At 39.2% G+C, this 25,900-nt stretch overlaps 1 protein-coding gene across 1 annotated transcript in view; it reads right to left on the reverse strand.

The window, feature by feature from the left end:
- Positions 1-2,594: 2,594 nt before the first annotated feature.
- Positions 2,595-25,900, reverse strand: part of LOC101447555 (solute carrier family 5 member 4) — a 34,621-nt gene continuing 11,315 nt past the window's right edge. Inside the window, exons 6-15 of the mRNA XM_004477115.4 lie at positions 24,549-24,654; positions 23,219-23,299; positions 20,817-21,037; positions 17,046-17,181; positions 13,325-13,432; positions 11,985-12,135; positions 10,060-10,228; positions 8,682-8,897; positions 5,396-5,498; positions 2,595-2,809 (exon numbers count right to left, since the gene is read on the reverse strand). Coding sequence (XP_004477172.1) covers positions 2,595-2,809; positions 5,396-5,498; positions 8,682-8,897; positions 10,060-10,228; positions 11,985-12,135; positions 13,325-13,432; positions 17,046-17,181; positions 20,817-21,037; positions 23,219-23,299; positions 24,549-24,654 — 1,506 coding nt within the window. The remainder of the gene's footprint in view (positions 2,810-5,395; positions 5,499-8,681; positions 8,898-10,059; positions 10,229-11,984; positions 12,136-13,324; positions 13,433-17,045; positions 17,182-20,816; positions 21,038-23,218; positions 23,300-24,548; positions 24,655-25,900) is intronic.

Genomic DNA, 25,900 nt, shown 5'->3' on the forward strand with positions numbered 1-25,900 from the left:
AAGAATGTGGATTGCTCTAATTTTTGCAAAGCAATCTGTGAATATCTATTACAATTATAAATAATCATATTCATGGTTCAATTATTTCGTTTTGAGGGTTCTATGCTATAGAAATAAAACCATCAGTGTATATTTCTGGTAAAGATGATGATTATGATGATTGCAACATTATATATGGTTGCAAACATTTTGTAAACATCCATCAAACGGAGGATTGTTAAAAAAATCAGAATAGATCTATATTATTTTTAGGCAAAACTTACAATGAGTAAGTCTGATCTACATTAGTTTGCCTTGGTGATATGTACCATGTTCTATAAAGAGAGAGAAGTAAACTGCAAAATAATGTGCAGTTGAGTCCATTCTTTAAAAACAAATAAACAAAATACCAAAAGCCATAAGGAAAAGATCTACAGTTTGACCAAGTAAAATTTAAAGCTTCTGTATACCAAAAGATAACATGAGCAAAGTTAAAAGGCAAAACATAGACTTTAAGAAAAAATAAATGCAGTTCATATGCAAATATACAAAGAACATGTGTAAATTAGTTACAAAATAGATAAATGATAGGAAATTCATGGAAGAAAAAGTATAGTTAATAATAAATATATATAAATATGCATAATCACACTAATAAAAGAAATACAAATGTTAAAAATGCAATTATTTCTCAATCATCAAACTGACAAAAATCAATTAAGATTGATAATATCCTCTGTAATTAAGGTATGTGTAGATAAGAAGTTTAATATACTGATGGAAGAATGTAAACTTGTGAATCCTTTCTGGAGCACAATTTAAATTTTTTATAACAATATTAAATGTTCATACCTTTTACTCCAGTATTCTATTTCTAGGAATTGATTGTTAGAGAAAATAAAACTAGCTAATGTGCCAAATGATGACTATACAGGTATGTCCAGTTGAGCGTTGTTGATAATAGGAAATGATTGAAATCAACATGAATGTTTCTCAGTGGAAAAGTGGCCAAGTTATGGTAAACCATTCTATGGAATATTCATGCAATATTAAAAAGAATGAGAGAGACCTATATGTAATGATAGGCAGAATCTTCAAGACATATTTGTTTTTTTTTAAGATTTTATTTATTTATTTATTTCTCTCCCCTTCCCCCAGCCCCCAGTTGATTGTTCTCTGTGTCCATTTTGCTGCGTGTTCTTTTTGTCCACTTCTGTTGTTGTCAGCGGCACGGGAATCTGTGTCTCTTTTTATTGTGTCATCTTGCTGTGTCAGTTCTCCGTGTGTGCGGCGCCACTCCTGAGCAGGCTGCACTTTCTTTCACGCTGGGCGGCTCTCCTGACGGGGCGCACTCCTTGCGCGTGGGGCTCCCCCATGCGGGGATACCCCTGTGTGGCAGAGCACTCCTTGCGTGCATCAGCACTGCGCATGGGCCAGCTCCACACGGGTCAAGGAGGCCCGGGGTTTGAACTGTGGACCTCCCATGTGGTAGACAGACGCCCTAACTACTGGGCCAAGTCCGCTTCCCTTTCAAGACATAGTTTAAGGGGAAAAGCCAGTCATAGAACAGCATATAAATAAAGATTGCATTATATAAAAATAGAGTATGTTCATATATGTTTATAAATGAATAGAGTTATTTCTCTGGGAAGTTAGTGAGCATGGATGAGGGGGTGGGTTGTAAGTGGATAGTATCATATTTAAATTTGTAGACTAATGCATTGTTTGAGTTTGTATGACAGTAAGATAGACATGTTCTTTGTGTAATTATTTGAAACAGCGTTTTAATTTGTTGACTTGTAAAAATGCGTGTTTTCAGCAATCCTATATAGAAATTGTCATCAGAATGTCAAATAAAACAGAGAAATAAGACAGAAAAATATGTATGTTCAAGTAAAGAATACCAATAAACAAATTAACGTTAATATCTAAAGTTAGATTGTGATGGTGGTTGCAAACTATGTTTGGTATGCAAACATACTAAAAACCATTGAATTGTATGTTTTACATGGGTGAATTTTACGGTATGTGAATTATATCTCAATCAATGGGTTTGATATTCTGAATTTAGTGGGAGATAGCTTTATTTAAAATATAAGCTAATAAGTCCCATTATATTCATAAAAACAATTTGACAGGGATTTCCAGCTTTTCCCCTGCCTCCTACCCTCAATTAAGAAGTATTTATATTTTCCAAAACCTTGAGATCAATGAGGTGAAGATGCGAGAAGGAGGTTACTACTATTTAATAGATGAGAGCTTAGTAGGTGAGGCAGAGTTGGAAGAGGCATTTCCAAATGAAAATCTCTGGAAATTGTGGAAAATAAGTCTAAGATAGGGAAAACTACCTGGAGAGCTATCAAAAAAAAAAAAAAGTAAGCCTCATGCTTCTAGTTTATGCACATATATGGTCACTTCACTGACTTTCTAAATGATCAATTCTTTTATCTTTATTGACACAACAGAACAATACAAGCAAAAAATCAGGTCAACTTCAGTAGATAGAATTACCAACTGCTCATCTTCCTTTTGCAATACACGAAAAGTCCTATAAAAGTAAAAATCAATAAAATTATTCTTACTTAATAAATATTCACAGTGACTGGGATAAGAGTTCAGGCAAAATAGCCAAAGACGAAGACCGCCACTGCCAGCAGGAGGATGGCATTGATATTCACTATAGTCCTCCACAAGGGCTTCTCGGTTGTATCTGTCAGCTTCTTCTTCAGGGCTGCTTCCTCTTCTTTGGTCAGCTTGGGGCCTTTCTTTTGCAAACCACAGAATAAGTCATAAGCATTTTTGAGACATCCTTGAGTTTTCTCAGAATAACCTGAAAGAGAGAAAACATGGATAAATTATCATAAAACACAAGGTATAGAACTTTTATTCTAAATGAAACATGCTGTTTCTTGTCAATGTAGTACAGATTACTGTAAGAGTGAACACGCCCCTAAAAACCCCTGAGAAAATATAGATAAGTTTGATTATACAAAAACTTTTGCATGGCACGTTGTTCGATAAACAAAAAGACCAATGACTCTAGAAAAAAACATCTGCATCTTATATCACAAAAGTTTTAATATTCTTAATATATAATGCATTTCTAAAAACAGAGAAGATGGTGAATAATCCTATAAACGTGCTAGAGATGAATAAACAGATCATAGGGGAAAAAAGACAAATGGTTCTTAATCTTACTTAAAACAACACAACAAACAAATGCAAATGAAACCTACACTGGGATAGTACTTCTCATCTATCAATGACAAAAATTCAGTTTCACAATATACTGGATTAATGCAGCTGTGTGGAAACAGGCACTCTCATACACTTGTTAGGAAGGAATAATTCAAATTTGGCAATATAGCAAAATTGTGTAGGCATTAACCCTTTAACTCCAAATCCAACTTTTCAAAATCTATCCCAATGAGACTGGCAAAAGCATGGATAAACTTTGCACAACACTATCTGTTGCTATTTGTTGAATTTAGACTTCTAAATTCAAGTGTCTTTGAAAAAATTATAACGAAATTATGAAAATACTTAGAAATAAATGATAATGAAAATTTTCCAAATTAAAAGCTGTGAGAGGAAGCAAAAGCATAACTTTGAGGAAAATGCATAGGCTTAGTTATTTACATTAGAAAAGAAGAGAGGCTGAAAATTAATGAAGTAAATATCCAATTTAAGTTAGAAGAAATAACAGAATAAACCCAAATAATGCAAATAGGCAGTATATAAATGAAAAAAGTAGTGACATAGAAAATAGAGTGGGGAAGCAGTTGTGGCTCAACTGATAGAGCATCCGCTTACCACATGGAGGGCCCAGGTTTCGATACCTAGTGCCTCCTGACCTGTGTGGTGAGTTGGCCCACGCGTAGTGCTGCCACATGCAAGGAGTGCCGTGCCACGCAGGGGTGTCCCCCAAATAGAGGTGCCCCACGTGCAAGGAGTGCACCCCGCAAGGAGAACCACCCCATGTGAAAAAAAAGTGCAGCCCGCCCAGGAGTGGCACCACACACATGGAGAGCTGATGCAGCAAGATAACACAACAAAAAAAGCAACACAGTTTCCCGGTGCTGCATGACAAGAATGAAAGCAGACACAGAAGAACACACAGTGAATGGACACAGAGAGCAAGACAATGGGGGGGGGGGGGGAGGGAAAAGGGGAGAGAAATAAATAAAATAAATCTTAAAAAAAAGGAAATAGAGTGAAATAAAAAAGGCAAAAGTTGGTTCCTTGCGAAAACTAAAATAGAGAAGTCTTCAGTGAGATTTCTATAAAAAAGAGAAATCATCAAATATCATAATAGAAATTAAAAGGAGGACATAACTACAGAAGTATCAGAAACAGAAAAGGCAATGAATAGATATTGTGAAAAACTTTATGCAAATACATTAAAAATTTTGGATCAAACGTATGAAATTCTAGAAAAATATACCTGCTCAACACAGATTCAGAAATAAATGGAAACCTGAAGTAGTTCTATAGTCAGTGATAAATTTAGTCTGTAATTTAAAAGCTTCACACACACATACACACACCCCATCACCACCAGACTCTAATGGTACTATTGGCCAAATGCCTAAACTTCAGTGGAGTTATAATTACAATATCATTGAAATATTTCCATAAAATATAAAAGGAGCTACATCCCCACTCACTCTATGAGAACTCAATAATCTTAATACCAAAAACGAAATAAAGACTAAATATAAGAAAAGTATAGACCAATTTTACTCAGGAACATTGTTATAAAAAAACCAAAGGTAGTAGAGGGCATTGATGCATCTTTCAACTTGAAGAACCAAATTAGAGAGTACAGTTCAAGACAACACATCCTGAAATGCTAAACCTTGTTAGTAGTTTAAAAAAATATTATGCAAACAACGACCACTGGGAGGCTGCTGGTGAAATTTTCATTAGGAAAGTGAGATTAGAATTAAGTTTTAGAGAATAGGCATTTTTTTTTCCCTTTGCAGAGGAGGTAGAAATATTCTAGGGAGTCAAGAGGATGGTGGAAAGCAAAGGAACTTGCCTGGCTGGAATGGAGGGCATATTGGGGGAGAATAGTGAGATATAAATTTGGAGAAGAAGGTGGGGCTAAATGCTCAGTGTTATCAATCAGGATTGATTTGTTGAACCCTCACTATTATATCTAGGAACAAGACATTTCAGAACTGATTGCCAGTTTCATCAATGTCTGACGGATGGACAGTCTGATGGATACGCAATTGAATGAATAGATTTCAAATGAGGCACATTGTCTTGGTTGTTAGGAAGTTAAGATTTTAATATTTGTTTCCCATAAATTTAACAGCTCTTTCAGAGGCTGAATTTAACGTCATTTGACAGGATTAAACCAAGCCAGGCATACAGAGTTCCTATGTGAAAAACAAAAACCAGATTTTACCTTCTTCAACACTGTCATCAGCTGCTTCTTGACTTTTCTCTTCAGCATCCAAATCGATTCGTTCCTCAGGACTGTTTCGAAGAGACCAGCAAAGGCGATATAGCTGACCAGAGACCATTCATAAGTACATTAGTGATGGGGAAATGTTTACAACAATACGGTAGCCCCTGTGTTTATTGGATGGCTTAAAAAAAAAATCAAACAATCCGAGAGAGAGCACAAAGGAAAGGTCTTCTACCACACCCACTCACTGAAACCCATAAAAATTTTTACTTACTTCTGTTTCTTATTCTTTGGATACTTTTTCTCAAAACTCTAAATATTATGTTTTAAACCTCTATTTCTGGATTTACAAATTTTATGAGTTGAGGATTTAGCTCATTTATTGTCACCTTGGCTTCACTGTCTCTATCACCCAAATGCTATTGGAAACATTATTATTTATCAGTTAATCTAGTCGTTACTTTATAAATTTAAAGCAGGGGTTCTTAAACTTTTGTTTTTTTCCCCCACAGACCCCTTTGCTAGTCAGGTGAAAACCATGGACCCCTTACTAAGTCCACACTATACTATGTATTATTTAATAAATATATCACACCTGCACCAACACAGTCCCGCAAGAATAATTAAAAAAAAAATTTAAATTCAAACTCATGGGCCCCTTGTTAAGAACCCTTGCTTTAAAGTAACTTTTAAAGCTCTCTTTCAGGACCAATCAAGTTTCTATAGTATCTCTGTATTATTCACAAGACCTTACAGTACTTAATACCCTTACACATCCCTTTCCCCATCGACCTCCCACCTTCTGACAACTTTTCCATGATTCTTTTTTTTTTTTTTTTTTGAGGTACTGGGGTAGGAGATTGAATCCAGAACTTGTACACAGGAAGGCAGCATTCAACCACTGAGCTACACCAGCCCCTCTGAGTTGGTTTTTTCATTTGTTTGTTGTTTGTTTTATTTTTAGGAGGTTCCAGGAATCATCGAACCTGGAACCTTGTATGTGGGAAGCAGGTGCTCAACCACTTGAACTATATCTGCTCCCTCTTCCATAATTTTTAAACTAAGTTTTATAGAATTTTAACTTTTCTGTAAAAATAATTAAGATTTCTATGCTTTGCCTGTAAGCTGATTAAAACTGAAAATAGATAGCACTTATGCTATTATGATTATGTAACTATTTTCTTTTTTGGCCACAGATCCAAGGCATGCATTCGGACCCAATGAATAATGTCAGCCCTAGGTCATTCTAAGGAAATTGTGCCAAGTATCCAATGGGGTTTTAAAATTTATAATCCATCATATGCTCAAAGTCATGCCTTATTTTAATTGGCCCCCTGTTCAGCCATGACTTTCTTGAAAAGATTTATTTGACTAGAATTTCTAATGGGCTTTCTCAAATAAGAAAGCAGACATGAGAAACAGGCTTTTTTATCACTAAGGTTATTAATCGTAACTTCTTAAGCTTCTAAATCATAGTGTCTCTTCTACTAAACATGCTTTCTTTGTGAAATTACACTTCTTGGGATTTCTTGAATTTCTTTTCTAATTTGGACCAGGTATATTCTAGTCTTGCTGAAAATCTGTCATCCTGTGATATCTCTTTACTGCACTGCTAGGTTGATTCCACAACATGATCCAAGACTTTCTCTGAAATATTTATCAGTCCATTTTGAAAGTTTACAATTCACAGTGTATTAATGAAACATAAATTATATAAATGGTCTTACTTGTCCTGCAGACAATTTTTTTCTTAAACCAAGGAATAAATTATGGTTATTTCTATGGCATAAAATAGTTTAACATTTAGATTTATTTCTTTGAAAACTATGATTTGTTTTCTAATGTTCTTTTTTAAAATATATTTTTTATTTATTTTTAAAAGGTAATTAAATTACATAAAATGTTATGTAAAAAAATATAAGGGGTTGCCATATGCCCCATTCCCCATTCCTCCCACTTTCCCCCACATTAACAATTTCTAATGTTCTTTTATTCAGTTCAACTCACAATACTCAGCATAAATATTTAGTCATGAGGTCTAGGGGCATGTCCTTGTCCTTGATAAATTTATTTGAGTTACCCTGGGCCTCAGGTTTCCCCATCCACACATAATCAGCTGGCCACTCCCCAAGGAAATATGCAAATAAGCATGAAGTGAAGATTATGAGTGAGAAAAGTTATACATGTTAGTGATAAATTTAAACAATATTAGCATATAAAGAAATACTTAAACTTTAAAAAGGTTTAGTATTTGCTGGCCCCTTTTACTATTTCCCCCAGAGATACCTATTGCTCACAATTTCGGGTATGTGTGCTTAAAGAGTTTTTCGTATGCATATGTATATATATATATATATATATCTACTTGTATTTTATTTTCACAAAGTGATATTCTGCAAGTGTTTTTTTTCTCTACTTAAGCATAGCATGGGCAGTTTTTCAAAGCTAGCTATAGAGTTCACTCATGCTTGAAACAGCTGCATAATAGTCAATGTGCTATTATTTGTGTACCTGTTCCTCTAGTGATGGAAATGTGGGTGGTGCCCATTTTCTCTCTATAGACCTTGCTACAGAGAACATCCTCAAATATATATATATATATATCCTACTTGTAAAAATATTACCACATAATAGACTTTTATAAGTGGAATTGCTGACTCATAGAGAATGGGAATTTAAACATTGATAATACTGATAAATTACCTTCCTACAAATTCATATGCTCATGGACAGTTTTTGGGAGTGGGCATTTCCACATATCCTGACCAATACTGGATATTAATCATAGCAAACATTTTTTTTTGCCATTCTGAAAGGCAACAAATATATCTCATTGTTTTATTTTTCTTTTACTTGCTCTCTGGTACCATGTGCTTTTTCATCTCTCTGCTCCTGTTTAGGCAGGATGTGAAATCCTATTTGCCCCAAACAGGCCTAACCCAGATGACATTCCCTGAAGTCTTTCTCAATCTTTTAGACAACACCAATTAATCTCTTCCTGCTATCATATATGATGGTGTAATTTACCTTGCATTGTAAGGCTATTTGAGGATGAAGCCTACTTCCTAATCTCTTATATTATAATTCTTGGGACTTTGCACACACTAGATGCAAAGTGTTGTTTGGCTGAATGACTGAATTATAATCTTTTAGGTTCCTTCTAGCTCTAGTGGTATGTAGTTCTGTGATTCCATAGGCTTGTGACTTCTAGGCCAGTTATAGCATTGGAAGATAAAGAACTGTTCTTTAAAAAATGGGTACAAGCCCATTACTCATTACTCACATGTACATCAGGAATGGGTTTGGTTATCAGGGAGATTCCCAGGACGATCAGGATACACATAAAAAAGAGAATGATGGCAAAGTACAGATAGTGCACTCCACAGATTATCTTGGGACAGACACTACCAGCCAAGCAATTCCCTGTCCCATAGGCAAACTCTGCTATCATACGAATAAGGCCAACCACAAGGCCAATGATTAGACCCCAGAAGGCTCCCTGCAAAAGAAACCAGACCGAAATCAGAATTTTAGAAAAGATGAGAAGTTATAATTACCACACTACTTGCTTTCTTGTTCTAAGGACCCAACAAATGGCTAAGCTTAAGCACAAGATTACCAAACCTGGAAAGCTCCAAATATGTGTGGTTAGTAGTGGGCTATTGCTCTTGATGAAATGCCTCTGCACTGTTGATTCTCCAAATTCCAGGAGACTACCAAATCCTCCCAAGCTGAATAGTTTTCCTTGACTTTTCATTTACATTTAGATTTTAAAAATTATGATTCAACTTGTAGAATAAAGAGAACTGACTTGTGTTGCACAATTTACAAAACCGACATTATGTAGGTTTGTCAGTTCCATTAAGTTTTTGAAACTCGAAAGCATTTACTTTCTCTGAGAAGTTGGTAGGAGTGGGGGTATATGCCCTTATTTCCCCGCTGTAGGAGTTATATTTAAGGAAAACAGTATTGTATTGAGGTAAAGAGAATGAAGTTTGGATGGAGAAAGACCTGAGTCTGAATTCCAATTACCCCACTTATAAATATTAAGTAATTGTGCAAGGCATAGGGATAGTAACTTCTCTAATCCTGTTCCTTATCTGATAATTATAATAATAAGGCTAATACCTAGGAACAATTAAGGGATTAAATTTGCATGATCTATTACAATTTGTCAATTACATATATACCATAAAAGCAATGAACGTATTTTGAATTCCTATTGTGTGCTAGGTCTGTTTAAAAAGAACTTTACGTATTTTATTTATCCTCAGAACAACTCTATAAGGTAATTACTATTATGATCTTCAATTTACGTATGAGGAAACTGAGGAACAAAGAATAGAGTCATTTGCTGAAGATCACATGCTATTAAGTGGCAGAGCCAAGATTGGGCCCTGGTAGTCTGACTCCAAAACCTGTGTTCTTTAGCACTGTGCACAGAGTATTTCACAAGAAGTATAAAACTATACTATGAATGTGCATTATATATTTATACACCTGAATGAGCATCAAAAATTGTGACTGGTTGCAAGTGAAATTGAGATGAAGCTTTGAGATATATAATTAGGGTGGGAAGGAAGCATTTTTTACACCCCAGTGAAATAAAACAATTTTTTTCTTATTTCGGCAGGGGAAATTTTTTCCCCCAATTTACCTACCTGTTCATTGACTCTTTTACAGAAAATGGCAAGCAGGAAGACAGCTGCAATTGGAGGCCCAAGGTAGCTAGAAATTGATTCTATGTAGTGGAAAAGTTGCCCATTTTGAGATAGCTCTACAAAAGGGACCCACAAAATGCTGGTGACAATTAATAGAATGATAAATAACCTGGAAAGAAAACAAAATAGTTAAATATTAAGCAAAAATATTGGAGCCCTCATTGGGTTTTTGTTCTTTCATTCACTCTTGTGGCTGTTCATTGGCTTTCCCAAATAAAATTAAGCTCCTGGTCCTAACATGAGCCCAGGCCTGTTTAATAATTATCAGTTAGTAAAATGCTGATAAAGCAACTGCTTTTTTGTACTTAGTCCTGTCTTCATCCATGTGATTAAATATCCATTCATAAAAACACTTTAAATGTCAGCAATTGATTGATCAGTCTCATATGCAATTCACATAATATACTGATTTGAAATAAACACAAAACGATTTCTATTAATAAGTAATCATTTGTGTGATAAAGAAAGCAGATTCCCATTTTTTCCCCCCAGTTTGAAGGACACTAAGTTAGTTTGCCTAGGTTAGAATTAAAACAGCCTCTATCCCTGAATCTGAGTGAATTGGCAATTAATACCACTTTGTGCATTTTACTACTTGAGTACTCAGGCAGAGAGAAAGACTTTTGGTTGGATTTTTGGTAAGTGATAAAAAACCATCAGAGACTCCTGGAGTCCAGGAGGCATGACTTGTTCACCTTTCTAAATCTCACAGTACTCTGTATTTGTTGTGTGAATCAGCAAATAAGCATAATTTACTAGGCTATCCATAAAAGGTCAGCATTTCTCTGTGCCCACCTGAAAGAGGTGGTGGTTGGGTGAAGAAGGGAGCAAGCATTTGGGCAGGAGACTGTGGCACAAGCATCTCACAAAACTGACAAAACTTCTGCCTCTTGTGGTAACTAAATGTTACCACAAAGTCTTAGCCTTAACACAGTAAGGCTTCCATGAATAACCTCTATTATCCTTATCGTTACCATTATCGGAGATGAAACCATGTCCCTCCCAGGCTCTTTTAGATCAATTGCTTTTTATCACATGTAGAATAAACTCCAAATTCTTATTATGGTCTCTGCTTCTTTTCTGACCTTGTTTCTTTTTTTTTTTTTTTAAAGATTTATTTTATTTATTTCTTTCCCCTTCTCCCCCACCACCGCCCCAGTTGTCTGTTCTCTGTGTTCATTTGCTGCGTGTTCTTTTTGTCCACTTCTGTTCTTGTCAGCGGCACAGGAATCTGTGTTTCTTTTTGTTGCGTCATCTTGCTGCATCAGCTCTCCGTGTGTGCGGCGCCATTCCTGGGCAGGCTGCACTTTCTTTCGCGCTGGGCAGCTCTCCTTACGGGGTGCACTCCTTGCACGTGGGGCTCCCCTACGCGGGGGGCATCCCTGCGTGGCAGGGCACTCCTTGCATGCATCAGTACTGCACGCGGGCCAGCTCCACATGGGTCAAGGAACCCCAGGGTTTGAACTGTGGACCTCCCATGTGGTAGATGGATGCTCTATCCACTGGGCCAAGTCCACTTCCCTGACCTTGTTTCTTATCACTCTGCCACTTGCTCCCAGGTGCCAGCCTCACTCATGGCTGTCCTCAAACACACCGAGCACGTGACTGTCACAGATAAGTGACAACCAGCAGCACTCGAAAGTTTATAAAAGTAACTCTTTCATTTAAAAGTATGGTACTGATTTTTCTATCTGGAAAAAAGAGCGAGTGGATTTAAATTTTGTTGTTGTCGTTGTTGTTGCCCTTTTCCCCACTGTAGAACCCTGAGTCTGGTTTCACAGGATTCAGATATGAGGGGGATTTAGTTTGCATCTTCATTTGTACTTTTCCAGAGAAATTTCAGGCAGAAACCAGGTTTCTCTTACCGTCCAGCTATAAGGAGCTCTCTCTCTGATGCCTGCTTCCGGATCTTGGTGTAGAGGTCCATGGTGAAGAGGGTGCTGGCGCTGTTGAAGATGGACGTCAGGGAGCTCATGAGAGAGGCCAACATGACGGACAGCATCAGGCCTCTCAGTCCTGGGGCCAGAAGAGGGTGCTTGGTTAGGGGCCAGGTGCCATGATCCACGAGGGTCTTGCAAAACCAGAGAGTTGTTGCAAGGTAAAAGGGTAATGGAACATTAACAGATTGATGTGTCTACCTACAGACATCATCATGTGGAGTTTTATGCATATTTCCTAGTTATTTGAGAGCAATCCAGTAAAGAATTTTAGTTCTAAATATAAACCTGGAGATCATCTGCTAGAACCTAATTTTGGAAAAGAGGAAACACTGCAGTGCTACCTTTCTTTGGGGAGGAACTATTGGTTTCCCAAAGACTTGTGATAACTGGAGAGGAAGGAGTCTAGTAGGAGTTTCTGCTGAAGAAGTCTTTGGTGGGGCAATCCTGAGGGTTTTGACACATCATGGCAGCTTCTTTCTCTACTTTTCTCTGTCAGTTAGTGATGTCTCTAAACTTCTTAAGACAGAATGTAGAATGGGGTGGATAGAAGATGTCACTTGTGGGTCATGTTCTCTTTCTCCTGCAAATGTTTATGTGTGTTGAGGAGGAGAATGGCAACAGAAGTGTTAACTAAACTTTGATGACCATAAGATCCAAGATCACTGGCTCATTCCCAAGCCTGTATCCTGGTCTGTTTCTTTACATCATGGCAATTATGACTTTCTAATATCCTATCTAATTTACTTTTAAAATAAGTGTGTGGTTTATTTTCTATCTCACAAAACTAGAAGTGAGCTCCCAGGAAGCTGAGAATTTTGTGACTTCTTCACTTGCATTTTTTAAGCACGAAGGTAGTGGCTGGCACATAATAGGCACACAAAAAGTCATTGTATAGTGACTAGATTGGGATCTATTATTTGGGTATCATTGGTCTAAAGATGATGACCAGTCTTTTGAGTTTATAAGTTTATAACTACGGAATTCTTTTACTGACAAAGTTACATTAAAATATTCTTGACTGGCTTAGAAGACAGTCTTAAATATGAGGGACTAAGAATTCTTCTAGCAGGAACTGTATCTCGTTTATCTCTGTATTCCCTGGGCCTAACTCAGGGCTGGTAGCCTATGGAAGGTGCTCAAGAAATGTCTGATAAATTGACTGAAACTAGTAGAAATAAGAATAAGCAAGTCTTTATCATCACCTTCCTTAATGGCCCATCTACAGATCAGGCTTTCCAGGCATCCCAGCAATGAGGTTTTCTTACCGTCAGGCATCAGCTCTAGTACCAGCGTTGGATAGGCATAATTGGTGCAGCCGACTTCAGTACCACAGTGTTTCACACATTCAGAAGGTACAACACATGCCACTTTATCTGAGGAGGAATTCAGAAGTGAGTTCAGAGAGAAGGCCCAAACAACAACCCACAGCCACTTGACGAAGTGACAAGCTGTAGGTTCATAGGAGAAAAAGATGTTTGTCCAGAGCTAGGAAACTCAAATTTGAATTATCATTGCTGAGCGTTCACACCACAGATCTGGCCCACCTTTCACACCTGTAGCTCCCTTTGCATTGACCTGGGGGTAAAAGTTTTCCTAGGGATGTGGCCCAGGTAGAGCAATTGTAGACATAGAAGGAGTTGATACCATCCCCCAGAAAAGCATCAGGATAATAAAATGCTCCCAGGAACACCAAGCACCATAGATAAAAACACAAACATCCAAGAAGCTTGTCAGAGTTAGCCCAGTATCTTCACCTATGCCTAAGAAGCAGTGTCACTCGTGATGTTCAGTTGGGGTGACTGCTCCATGTATGATGTGGTCTTACTCCTCTGTGATAGCTACCCAATATCTTGGTGATTTTTTATGCATAAAAATTATTATAAAATCAGATAGTAAAATTTGGTGAAGAATCATCCAGAATACCAATGTCTTAGCACATCTGCTTCTTCTCATTTAAAAAATTCCATTTGAATCAATTATCACAGAGAAATGTCTTTTTTGCATAACTGTGATAATTGAGACAAAAGTTTATAGCTTCCTTTATCTGTTTAACATAGTAACTTCATCATTTTGCCAAGTTTTGAGATAGTCTTCACTCTCTAGAGGGCAATTTTCTATAAAGCAGGTGTTCAGTAATGTCTTATTTATTTATTTTTAAAAGATTTATTTATTTATTTCTCCCCTCCCCCCCCAGTTGTCTGTTCTTTGTGTCCATTTGCTGCATGTTCTTGTCCACTTCTGTTGTTGTCAGTGGCACGGGAATCTGTGTTTCTTTTTGTTGCATCATCTTGCTGCGTCAACTCTCTGTGTGTGCGGCACCATTCCTGGGCAGGCTGCACTTCTTTCGCGCTGGGTGGCTCTCCTTCCGGGGCGCACTCCTTGTGCGTGGGGCTCCCCTGTGTGGCACGACACTCCTTGCGTGCATCAGCACTGCGCATTGGCCAGATCCACATGGGTTAAGGAGGCCCGGGGTTTGAACCGCAGACCTCCCATGTGGTAGACGGATGCCCTAACCACTGGCCACGTCTGCCTCCTTCAGTAATGTCTTTAGTCATTCCCTGCTTGTTGGAAATCTACACATTCTTTACTGTTATAAACAATACCATGTTATTTTACCCAAATAAAGATGATGCCCAATTGCAAAAACATGAAATGAATTCAATGTTATTTGGTGAATTGTCTCTATCACAACCAGAGGCTTTGATTTGCCAAGAAAGGTTGGATTGTATTTCCTTCACTCTTCATAATAAAGAAAGAAATTGTGTTTTTAGGAAGATTTTTCTTTTCTTTTCTTTTTTTTAATTATTTATTTATTTTTAAAAATTACATTAAAAAAATATGAGGTCCCATTCACCCCCACCGCCCCCATCCCCCACTCCCCCCACAGCAACACTCTCTGCCATCATCGTGACACATCCATTGCACCTGGTAAGTACATCTCTGAGCATCACTGCACCCCATAGTCAATGGTCCACATCATAGCCCACACTCTCCCACGTTCCATCCAGTGGGCCCTGGGGGGATCTACAATGTCCCGTAATTGTCCGTGAAGCACCACCCAGGACATCTCCTCGTCCCGAAAATGCCTCCACATCTCATCTCTTCCTCCCATTCCCCAAACTCAGCAGCCATCATGGCTACCCTTCCCACACCCATTCCACATTTTCTCTGTGGACATTGGATTGGTTGTGTCCATTGCACATCTATGTCAAGTGGGGGCTTAGATTCCACATGGATACTGGATACACTCTTCCTGCTTTCAGTTGTAGACACTCTAGGCTCCATGGTGTGGTGGTTGGCCTTCTTCAACTCGATGTTAGCTGAGTGGGGTAAGTCCAATAAATCAAAGTGTAGGAGCTGAAGTCTGTTGAGGCTCTGGACCTGGGTGTCATATTATCAGTCCAGAGATTCAAATCCCCTAAATATATCTAAAACCCCAGCACCAACTACAATTCCATTAAAGTAGCATGCAAGTCTTGTGAAAAGCGATCCCCTCTGAGTCCAATTCCATCACGCAGAAACACCAGCTCCAAAGAAGGGCCATCTGCCATGGCAGTGAACCCCATCTGCCATGACCATAGAACCCGTGGGTCTCTTTATTCCTCAAAAGAACCAATACCTGGGGTTGTATCTACTTTATCTGTCTCTCAGACTCTGCTCAGTTGTGCATAAGGGGATTCCTTCTGACAACCTCCAGACTCTTTTTTAGAGACTCATAGCCTTATATTCTCATTTCTCCTTTCCATTTCCCCCTTACATTAGGTCAAACAGCATTTTGAAGTCATGTTATTATATGTAGACAGGGATATTCTGCTGATCCGTGTTGAACCTTTAATTCAAGGTCCTTTTCTAGTTGCATCTTCAGCTGGTATGTGGTAGTGATCCCTCAGTGCCAGGGAGGCTCATCCCCGGGTGTCATGTCCCATGCTGGGGGGAATGCACTGCATCTACTTGCTGAGTTTGGCTGTGAGAGTGGCCACATTTGAGTAACATGAAGGCTATCAGGAGGAAACTTCCAGGCACAGTGCTACTCTAGGCCTTATTCTTATTGCAGGTGTATAGGCTCAAAAGCATAGCCATAGGTATCAGGAGCCCACTGTTGGCCCCTCCTTCCTTCCTGGTTCTTGCCGTTGCACCTGGGGGACTGCCGCTGCTCCCCCAGGGTCCACAACAGTGACCCCCCAGCCAGGGGCCCAGTACCCCCCCAGCTATTGTTTTTAATTGTTTCCACTATGAGTATATCTAGACATTACTATATACCCTGGGCATATGCCCTGTATAACTCCCTGTCAACCATATATATCCTGTCATTAACATCCTATATCAGTATTCCTCTGCTGCCATTGTTGAACCACTCTGTGATCCAAAACTTCCTGTAAAGTGAATCCCAACATAATGTCAGCTTCACAAGAGTCTTAGATCACCGAAATTCATATATACAATATACAGTACTTCCCCAGATTCACCATAAAACCTTAGGAAGATTTTTCAACACTACTACTTACCCTCAGATGACTCAGAAATTAAAATACCCCATTGACCCAATTCCAAAACAACAAAAGCTAGAAAGTTCTCCAGTCATCCAAGGGACCAAGAAGAAGTGACGGTACATCTCAAAGGATCTTCTCCATCAGAGATGCCACAGGACTCACCCTCCATAGCTCACTCAAATCTACCTCATCCTCCAGGACCCTTCTGCCTTATGCTCTAGACTTGCCTAAATCCAGGCTGCTCACCAAATCGGGACTCACAGACTTAAATGCCTACAGGAGACAGGCTGGCAGCATGAAAGAGCTAAGGGAAAGAGGGTCAAATCCTCAAATACACAAAATTCTCCTGCCTCTGCACAAGTTGTTACCTCAACCTGAAATTATGTTTTTACCTTCATCCATTTCTTTTCCCCTATGATATCAAGGTTTCACCACACCTTGGAAACACTCCTCAGAATTCAAGCATGTAAGTGAGGGCGTGTGGGTCAGGACTCACCTGTGTACAGGATGCGGCTGATCATCCCTGGCATCACCATAAGGAACATGGGCAGCAGCTTCAGATACCCGCACATGATGCAGGCGGCCTTCACGTGAGACATGTCCTTGCCCGACAGGCAGCGCTGCACGATGACCTGCCAGGAAGATGCAACCCACTCATGAAGTGACCAGTAGGTGAGTGTCTATTTTTGAGATTTAATGGTACACTAGGAAATGATGTCATGGCTAGTGGAAAATGATGGGCTTTGGAGTGAGAGCAGGATTCAAATTCTTGTTCTTTTTTTTTTTTTTTTTAAATACTAATTTGTTTTTTAAAGATTTATTTATTTATTTAATTCCCTCCCCCCGGCCCCCGTTGTCTGTTCTACGTGTCTATTTGCTGCGTCTTGTTTCTTTGTCCGCTTCTGTCGTCGTCAGCGGCACGGGAAGTGTGGGTGGCACCATTCCTGGGCAGGCTGCATTTTCTTTCCCGCTGGGCGGCTCTCCTTATGGGGAGCACTCATTGCACGTGGGGTTCCCCTACGCGGGGGACACCCCTGCGTGGGGCGGCACTCCTTGTGCGCATCAGCGCTGCACATGGGCCAGCTCCACATGGGTCAAGGAGGCCTGGGGTTTGAACCGCGGACCTCCCATGTGGTAGATGGACGCCCTAACCACTGGGCCAAGTCCGTTGCCCCAAATTCTTATTCTTATATGATATCTGGCCCTTGTGAGTCTCAGGCTGATCATTTCTAAATTGGGGTTATCCCTTGCAGGTTATTCTGAATATTTGGCATAATGTACCTAAGGTTCTTGGTGCACAGCAGTCAATAAGCATCAGTTACTATTAAAATAAGTTTATGGCCCCCAGGCCATAGTACAGGAATGGCTGTGCGCTTCTCCAGGTATAAAGCTATTGCTACTGATTCCAGTGTGTTTAAGTTGGGCCTTTAATGTAGAAGGCATGAAGTAAACCATATACTCATCAATATCTTTCTACTGTTATGGGGTAATTGCCTTCTTGGGAAATCAAGCCTGTTGCCGTGGTAGCACCAAAGTCAGGCAACTCTCAGAGTAGAACCCTGAGATGTTTATTTCTAGATTTCTTCAGAATGTATTTCTGAGAACCTCATCTAGTTATGTTTTAAATATGGTATTTGTCCTGGGAAAATGAATGCATGTAATTTCATAATTCCTATTTAAGTTGTGCAATCTCTCAACTAAGGAATTTCTAGCAAAGCGTGATTTCTTCTTAATAGTTTTCTTCTGAAGGACTATCAGTAGGTAGGGACTCCTTTTTTTTTTTTTCCCAATTCTCTTTGGAAAGGCAAATCCCTTAGGGACAACAGCCGTGTCATCCAGTGCTGGGAGGACAGGTGGCACTTTTAGACAGAGGGCTAGAAGCAGACAGTTGCAGAGACAACATGTCACAGCCGAGAAGGAGAGCCCTACCCACAGGCAAGCAGGCAGGTCAGACATCAAATCTAAGTGTGAATATGAGGCTACTTATAGGAGACAAATGGGGATGGTCAGAGGTGAAATTATTACTTATATTTCATCTTTATTATTTATAAGATGGTCCTGCAAATTAATGGTGAAAGAATGTATTCTTTGGTAGATACGTTGGAAACCAGTTCATTATATAGGGAAAAATAAAGCTGGAATCACACACTAATGTCATAGTAACCGTAGATTCGAGGTAAGTCAAAGATTGTGAAATCATAAGTTTGAAGGTGAGAGAAATGGTTCACAGAGGAAAAAAAAACAACAAAGAACCCCCCCAAAACAAAAAAAGGTGCTATAAACATGGAACATTCAGAAAAAAAAAATTTAAGAGATCTTGGAAACTAAAATACAAAGGTAAAGAAACTGGAGAAGAAAGTTGAGGAATATGCCTAAAGAAAGTAGAGCAAAAAGACCAAGATGTGGAAAATGAAGAGAAAAGGTAAGAATACTTGAGAACCAGGTCAGGAATTCTAACACCCAAACATATAAGATCCTAAACTAGAAAACAAAATGGAAGAAATCAAAGAAAGAATCCCCCAAATGACCAAAGATATCAATTACCACATTAAATGGGCTGATAGTGGCCCACTGCAATATATGAAAATTGATCTTTACCAAACCACATTGTGCTGAAATTTCAGAACACTGAAGACAAAGGAAAGAGAAGCTTCCAGAGAGAAAAGACAGGCCACATTCAAAGGTTCAAGGGTCAGAATAACTTCAGGTTTCTCAACAGTGAAACGGGAAGTCAGAAGACAATGAATCTATGACTTTAGGAAAATTACTTACAACCTGGAAGTTTGCTATGGCCAAACTATCAGCTATGGAAAGATTGGAGTGAAGACAGTTTCAGAAGTGCAAAGTCACAGTAAATGTACTTGCTTTGTGGCCTTTCTCAGGAAGCTACTGGAGGATTTGTCTGGAAAGGAAGAATAAACCAAGAAAGAAGAAGACATGGCAATAAGAGCTAAAACCTATGAGAAAGGCAAAGGGAATCCCAAGATGGTAGTGAAGGGGTTCCTGGGTGTGGGAGGACACCAAGCATTGAGGACAACCTGCTAGATGAGGAGAGGTTAAAGTGCTCGGGGAGAAAGTGAGGAAAATTAATTAGTACAATACTTGATGTGTTTGCAAGCATTGAAAGGAGATTTATGGGAGTGGATTTGGCTCAAATGGTTGAATGCCTTTTTCCCACAAGGGGGGTCCTAGGTTTTGTTCTCGGTGCCTCCTAAAAGCAAAAACAAATAATAAGGGAGCAGATGTGGCTCAGGCCATTGAGCACTCATCTCCATGTGGGAGGTCCTGGGTTTGGTTCCTGGTGCCTCCTGGAGAAAAGCAAGCAATGAGCAGACAGACTATAGAAACTCCTGGGGGAGGGGAAGAGCTAAATTAAAACAAACAAACAAATAAACCCCACAAATAAAAAGCAGGCAAACAAAAATATCCACTCAGGGGAGTAAAAGTGGCTCAGTGGTTGAGTGCCAACTTCCCACTTACAAGGTCCCAGGTTCAATCCTCAGCCCCAGTACCTTAAAAAAAAAAATAAAAGAAAGGAGATTTAGGCAATTTGCAGAGAGTTTGGGGTGCAATTAATAATAATTACCAAGAAAAGCTGCCCCCCAATTATTAATTCCAGAGGAAAAAAAACTATAGTAAAGAAGAGATCAGAGGATCTCTTTTAGCTCAGCTGTGAATTATATATAGTCACAAAAATGGAAGTACTGGATGCTGATCTCTCCCGTAATTATGATTTAAATCTATTAGAAGGATGTGGGACAGGAGGTGTGATTGTGTATGATCAAGGATGAAAAGGTGAAGGAGAACTAAACCCACATCTCTCATCAAGGAAAGCCAGTAGAAAAAAATCTTAATAGTGGAAAACCAAGGTGGAGTAACACAGCATGTTATTTGAATCAACAGAGGAGCAAGTTAACAGGCAAATGGGGCTTCAGCAGATCAGGGGAGTGTCTGAGAGTCTTTTGTTTTTAATGAACTCCAAGGTGATGTGCATGCTGATTATCCAAGGACCACACATTTAGTGCAAGGATAAATACCAAAATACTCAACTGGAAGAGCTGAAAGTATTTCAAATGCTTGCCTCTGAGGGACAGAGAGTGGGGTACTGGGTCACTATTTTTCATAACAACACTTGTGGAATTGTTTGACTCTTTAAACAAATATGTTTATAATTTTGACACAAAATAGAAACTAGATGCTTCTCTATGAGAAAAAAAATAACAACATGAACATTTAAACACATACACACACACTACACACACATCACCTGATCTGTGCACCAGTACCACACGGCTACAATGGTCATTCCAAAAATCATTCCTGGCCATGGAATATCTCCGGTGACAGCATCTCGGAAAATGTGGAAGGAGTCTGCTTGTGGAGTGTAGCACCTGGCGTTGATGGTCAGGTTGTCACCCTCGACTATGGACGGGATGGCATTCATGTACTTCTCTGTGAAGCTCTCATAGCCTCCAACTTCAGCGAATGCTGAAAAGGCATCAGATAAAATGAAATGTCTTACAGAAGTTTAAGACATTTGGTGTTCATGATTATTCCTCTGTGGTTAAGGTATTGTAGCACACCAGCCTGGTCATTTCCTCAGTGTCTTCTGGGATCCATGCTTTTCTAGTACTGACATGAGCATTGACCCTGCTACCAAATTTACTTTCACAAAGTGCATTAAGCAAATTGCTCTTTATCTTTTCTTGTTAATGCTCTTCAAATTTTTGATTACGTTTCTGTCTTTGCAGTAAAAATAAAACTGCTACACAACGGACTGATGCTGAAGTCTCACAGCCATCCAGAGAAGAAGCAAATTTGAAAGTGAGCTAATGAATGAGTCCCATGAAATTAGCCATCAGAAAGCCTCAACTCCTGTGAAAGGGTCAGGAAATGATGACCTCTCTTACTGACGCAGAGCCTGGCCAGTCTAACCTTATATACAGGTTGGTTTTCTGCTGAAACACTGTTTTGCTTATGTTATAATTTAAAAACTGGGAAGATAAGGAGCAGAAATTGAAGGCAGCAGGTTGGATGTGAATGAGAAGCACTGGTATGACTCAGCCCATTGGGGGGTCTGGAAAGGTTAGTTAGGAGTACGAAAGAACTACAATGGGTGGAAGTCTCAGAAAGATGAGCCGATGCATCAGGCCATTTCATATAGGTTCAAATGAGGTATACAACTGTATCATACAACTGTAGAGTTGAGGTCAACATTAATTCATTTCCTCATTAGTTATTTAATTACTATGTGCCAGACATTAAGCTTGGCAGTAAGGATTTATTATGTTCAAAACAAATGAGCAAGGCAGAAGTTTGTCCTAGAGGTAGACAAGCAACCACAAAACAGGGAAATTTCTCTGATAAGGGGAATAAGGTTTGTAACAAAAAATAACTGGAAAAAAAAATACATGGGTGTCTTTAAGAGATGAGGAAGTCCCATCTCCTCATCCTAAGAATGAGGGAAGTGAGTCTTAGAGAGGCTGAGTAGTTTCCCAGGGAGTGCATCACTGAGGCTAGAAACAAAAAAATCATGAACAAGAATAGTGTAGAGGTTCTGGCTAACAAATAGAAAGATACAGAAAAAATTGGTACTAGCAGTTGCTTCCAGAGCAGCACTGTGTAATAGAACTTTCTGCAGTGATGGAATTATTCTATATCTGTGCTGTCCAAATTGGTAATTACTAACCATACATTGGGTGCTTGAAATGTGGCTAGGTGACTAAGGAACTGAATTTTAAATTTCATTTAATTTTAATTAAGTAAATTTAAATAGCCACCTGTGATAGTATCATAAATATTGTGTTGAAATCACCAACTATCATTGTGAATTTGTCTGTCTTTGCAGTTCTATCACTTTTTGTTTCATGTGTCTTAAATCTCTGTGATTAGTTGCATATATATTCAGTATTTTTGTATTCCCTGCAGCTCAATTAGGTAGAGCATGGTGACTGCAGAACAGGGGTGGGATCAAGAGAGATTTATCTTCACCCCTTTTACTATGTACATGAGTTCCTATTAAAAAAAATACCATAGTAAAAGAAAACAAAAATAAGCAAATTACAAATTCAGTTAATCAATATTGCCTGCTGGCATAACTTAATCAAAAGACTGAACTAACTGTTGATACTAATAAGTCAGAGTCATCAGAAAAACTCAAGCTATCTTTATTACAATAAAGTGAGTAATGTTCTTAAGAGATTCCCATCAGAAACAGTCATATAAGGTTAATATTCAATTATCTAAATTTTTGCTCATATTTAATCTTTCATTTCATGAAGATTCTATGTAAATGAAAAGTTTTTGTGCACTGAATCCAATAACTCAATAGTTTTGCAAAATCATGAAACTATAAGTACTGATTTCATCCATTCTGAACCCAAAGAAACAATGTTAAACAGGATAATTTACCTAAGCAATAATTTTCTAAAGGGAGTAAAGTCCTTTTCCCCCATTTTTTCATGCTGAAATAGCACAGGAAGAAAGAATTCAGGCAGACATTGATGGGAATTCCCAGTGATGGGAATTATATAAACGACTGGAAAATGAGTCCTGCTGGAATTGGAAGGCAACAGATAAAAAACAGCCCAGGGAGGCTGAGCACGTCCCATGATTTCCATTCCCAGGCACTGCCCACACACATGCCATCATCTGTTTTTGTTCACTTACCAAACCCCATGAGAATAAAAGAGCCTATCAGCATGATGATGGTCTGGAGGGTGTCTGTGTATATCACTGAGGCCAATCCCCCTGTACATAAAGAGAAAGACCAGGGCATTTTGTCAATGAGCACTCGTGTTTGCCTTCACCTCTGATCTCTCCCCTACCCAAACCCTGGACATGCCTCGGCAGTCCAGGCTGTGCTACAAGTTTGTCTAGGAATCATTATTTCATTAGTACTTGTTCTCTTATTGATTCTCCTGTCTCCCTTGCCTTGTCTTGACTCAAAGTTTTCTGTGTCTTGCAGTGGACGTCTATCTTTGTGTGAGTTTTTGAATATTAATTAGGGAAAAAGCAAAAATTTAGTATTACGTAAGGTTCCCTTAACAATCCCTTAATTTGCCACATTTAGTAGAACATGCCATCTCTCAAAAGTTCTAGCAAAGCCATTTTTCCTCAATGTTGGAACATATCATCAGTTCTTTGGTCAAATAGTAGATATAGTAGTATAAACACGAGCTATGATGGTGTTTTGCTGCATTGTTGTACAAAAAAAAAAGACGACAATAAAAACTTTTCTTTAAACCCTAGATTCACTAGACTCACAGATAACAAACATTTCCTTTATGAGAGTATCCCAAGAAAAAAAAGACTGATCCTGAAAACTGTAGGTCTGTGCCTCCATCTCACTTATTGTGAAACAAAATGAACTTACATGTTCATTTTGTGAAAATCGCTTCAGAACTCTCTTGATTGTTCAGCGTGTTATTTTTCTTTATTTTTTCCCCAACTGAATTGGTATAGTTCAATTTTTCATAAGTTCATATGCATGTGACAGCACTCCAGATGTTCATGATGGCCTGCTTGGATGGTGCCTTGTAACTTCGTCGCATAACCAACCACAACCCACTGCCCCAGTTCTCTTCTCCCAACTCTGCCATTAGAATCCTTCCACCATGCCCTGGCACCCTGTATTCATTTGTGCCCCATCTTTCGTTTCCCAGTCTTATTTCTGACCCTGAACTTCCATGTGTATGATCCACTGGTGTCCTAACTGCAAATCTGGGTACCAAAAACACAGCTGAGCCAAATCACCAGTTCCCTTCTTGAGTGCCCACCTCATTATCCTTGATCAAGCTGCTCATGCCAGATTCTGTGGATTCTGTTTTCTTAGCTCTACTTACATTTCTGGGGCCTGTGCCTGCCTCTCATAGTGGGAGTAAGGCATTGTCTTTACCTTGGTGGTGACCAGGTTAACACTGAGGTTCCTAATTGCAGGTTGGAGCGGAACCAGAAGTAGACAACATGACTGAGCTAAACATGCATGCAACAGACTCACCAGTGATTGTGTAAATAGCAGTGATAGCCAAGAGGATGAAGATTGCCAGGTAAAGGTCCAAGCCCAAGGCCAGCTTGATGAATATGGCTCCAGAAAATATGTCTGACTGAAAAGGGAATGATTAGAATAGAAAAATTCTCATGCATTTTAGGCTTTCAGGTATCCCCTCTTCTTTTCCCTGTAGACTCCTACTCATCCTTCAGGCCCCACTCGGCTGCCTCCACAGCTATACCTTCCATAAAGTCTTGAACAGTGATCTTCCCTCGCTTTCCTCTATATCCTCAGAGCACTTTGTTCATTTCTCCATTGAAGCACTTATTAAAGAGGTCTAGGGTCAGGTGTTATATTTAGTTGTCACGTGTCTTTAGTCTCCTTTAATCTGAAATATTACCACAGCTTTTCTGTGTTGTACATAACATTAACAATTTTTGAAGAATAGAATCCCCCCACTTCTTTTTTTTTTTTCTTTTAAAGATTTATTTATTTATTTAATTTCCCCCCCTCCCCTGGTTGTCTGTTCTTGGTGTCTATTTGCTGCATCTTGTTTCTTTGTCCGCTTCTGCGGCTTGTTTCTTTGTCCGCTTCTGTTGTCGTCAGCGGCACTGGAAGTGTGGGCGGCGCCATTCCTGGGCAGGCTGCACTTTCTTTTCACGCTGGGCGGCTTTCCTCACGGGCGCACTCCTTGTGCGTGGGGCTCCCCCACGCGGGGGACACCCTTGCGTGGCACGGCACTCCTTGCGCGCATCAGCGCTGCACGTGGGCCAGCTCCACACGGGTCAAGGAGGCCCAGGGTTTGAACCGCGGACCTCCCATATGGTAGACAGACGCCTTAACCACTGGGCCAAAGTCCGTTTCCCTCCCCCCACTTCTTAATCTAACAACTTTACTTTTAGATTTATCTGATAGTTCCTCATGGGTGGATGCAGGTTACACATTCTTGGGTGGAATACTACACAAGTGATGCTGTGGCCTTCTCAGTGTATCCAATCTGGAGGCATTCCTTGTCCATCTGTTTCACAGTGGTGACATTAATTTTTTTTAAAGGAGATACCAGGGATTGAACCCAGCAACTCGTCTGTGGGAGGCAGGCACTCAACCTCTGAGCTACATCCACTCCCAGTGACATTAATTGGAACCCAATCTTTCCACTGTGTTATTACCACTTTAGTTTTCCCTTGTAACTAATAAGCAGTCTGTGACAAGACACTTTAAACCATGCAAATATCCTTCTTCAAAATTTCCCCTTAGATTTAGCATTCATAGATGGTTCTTTCCGGATCCAATTTTTACTATAATGGTTAAAAAATGATTTTCCAACTCTAGCACTCCTTCCATATTTATCAGTCAGCCCT

This window comes from Dasypus novemcinctus, chromosome 19 (assembly GCF_030445035.2).
Source record: "Dasypus novemcinctus isolate mDasNov1 chromosome 19, mDasNov1.1.hap2, whole genome shotgun sequence".
Taxonomy (NCBI): Eukaryota; Metazoa; Chordata; class Mammalia; order Cingulata; family Dasypodidae; genus Dasypus; species Dasypus novemcinctus.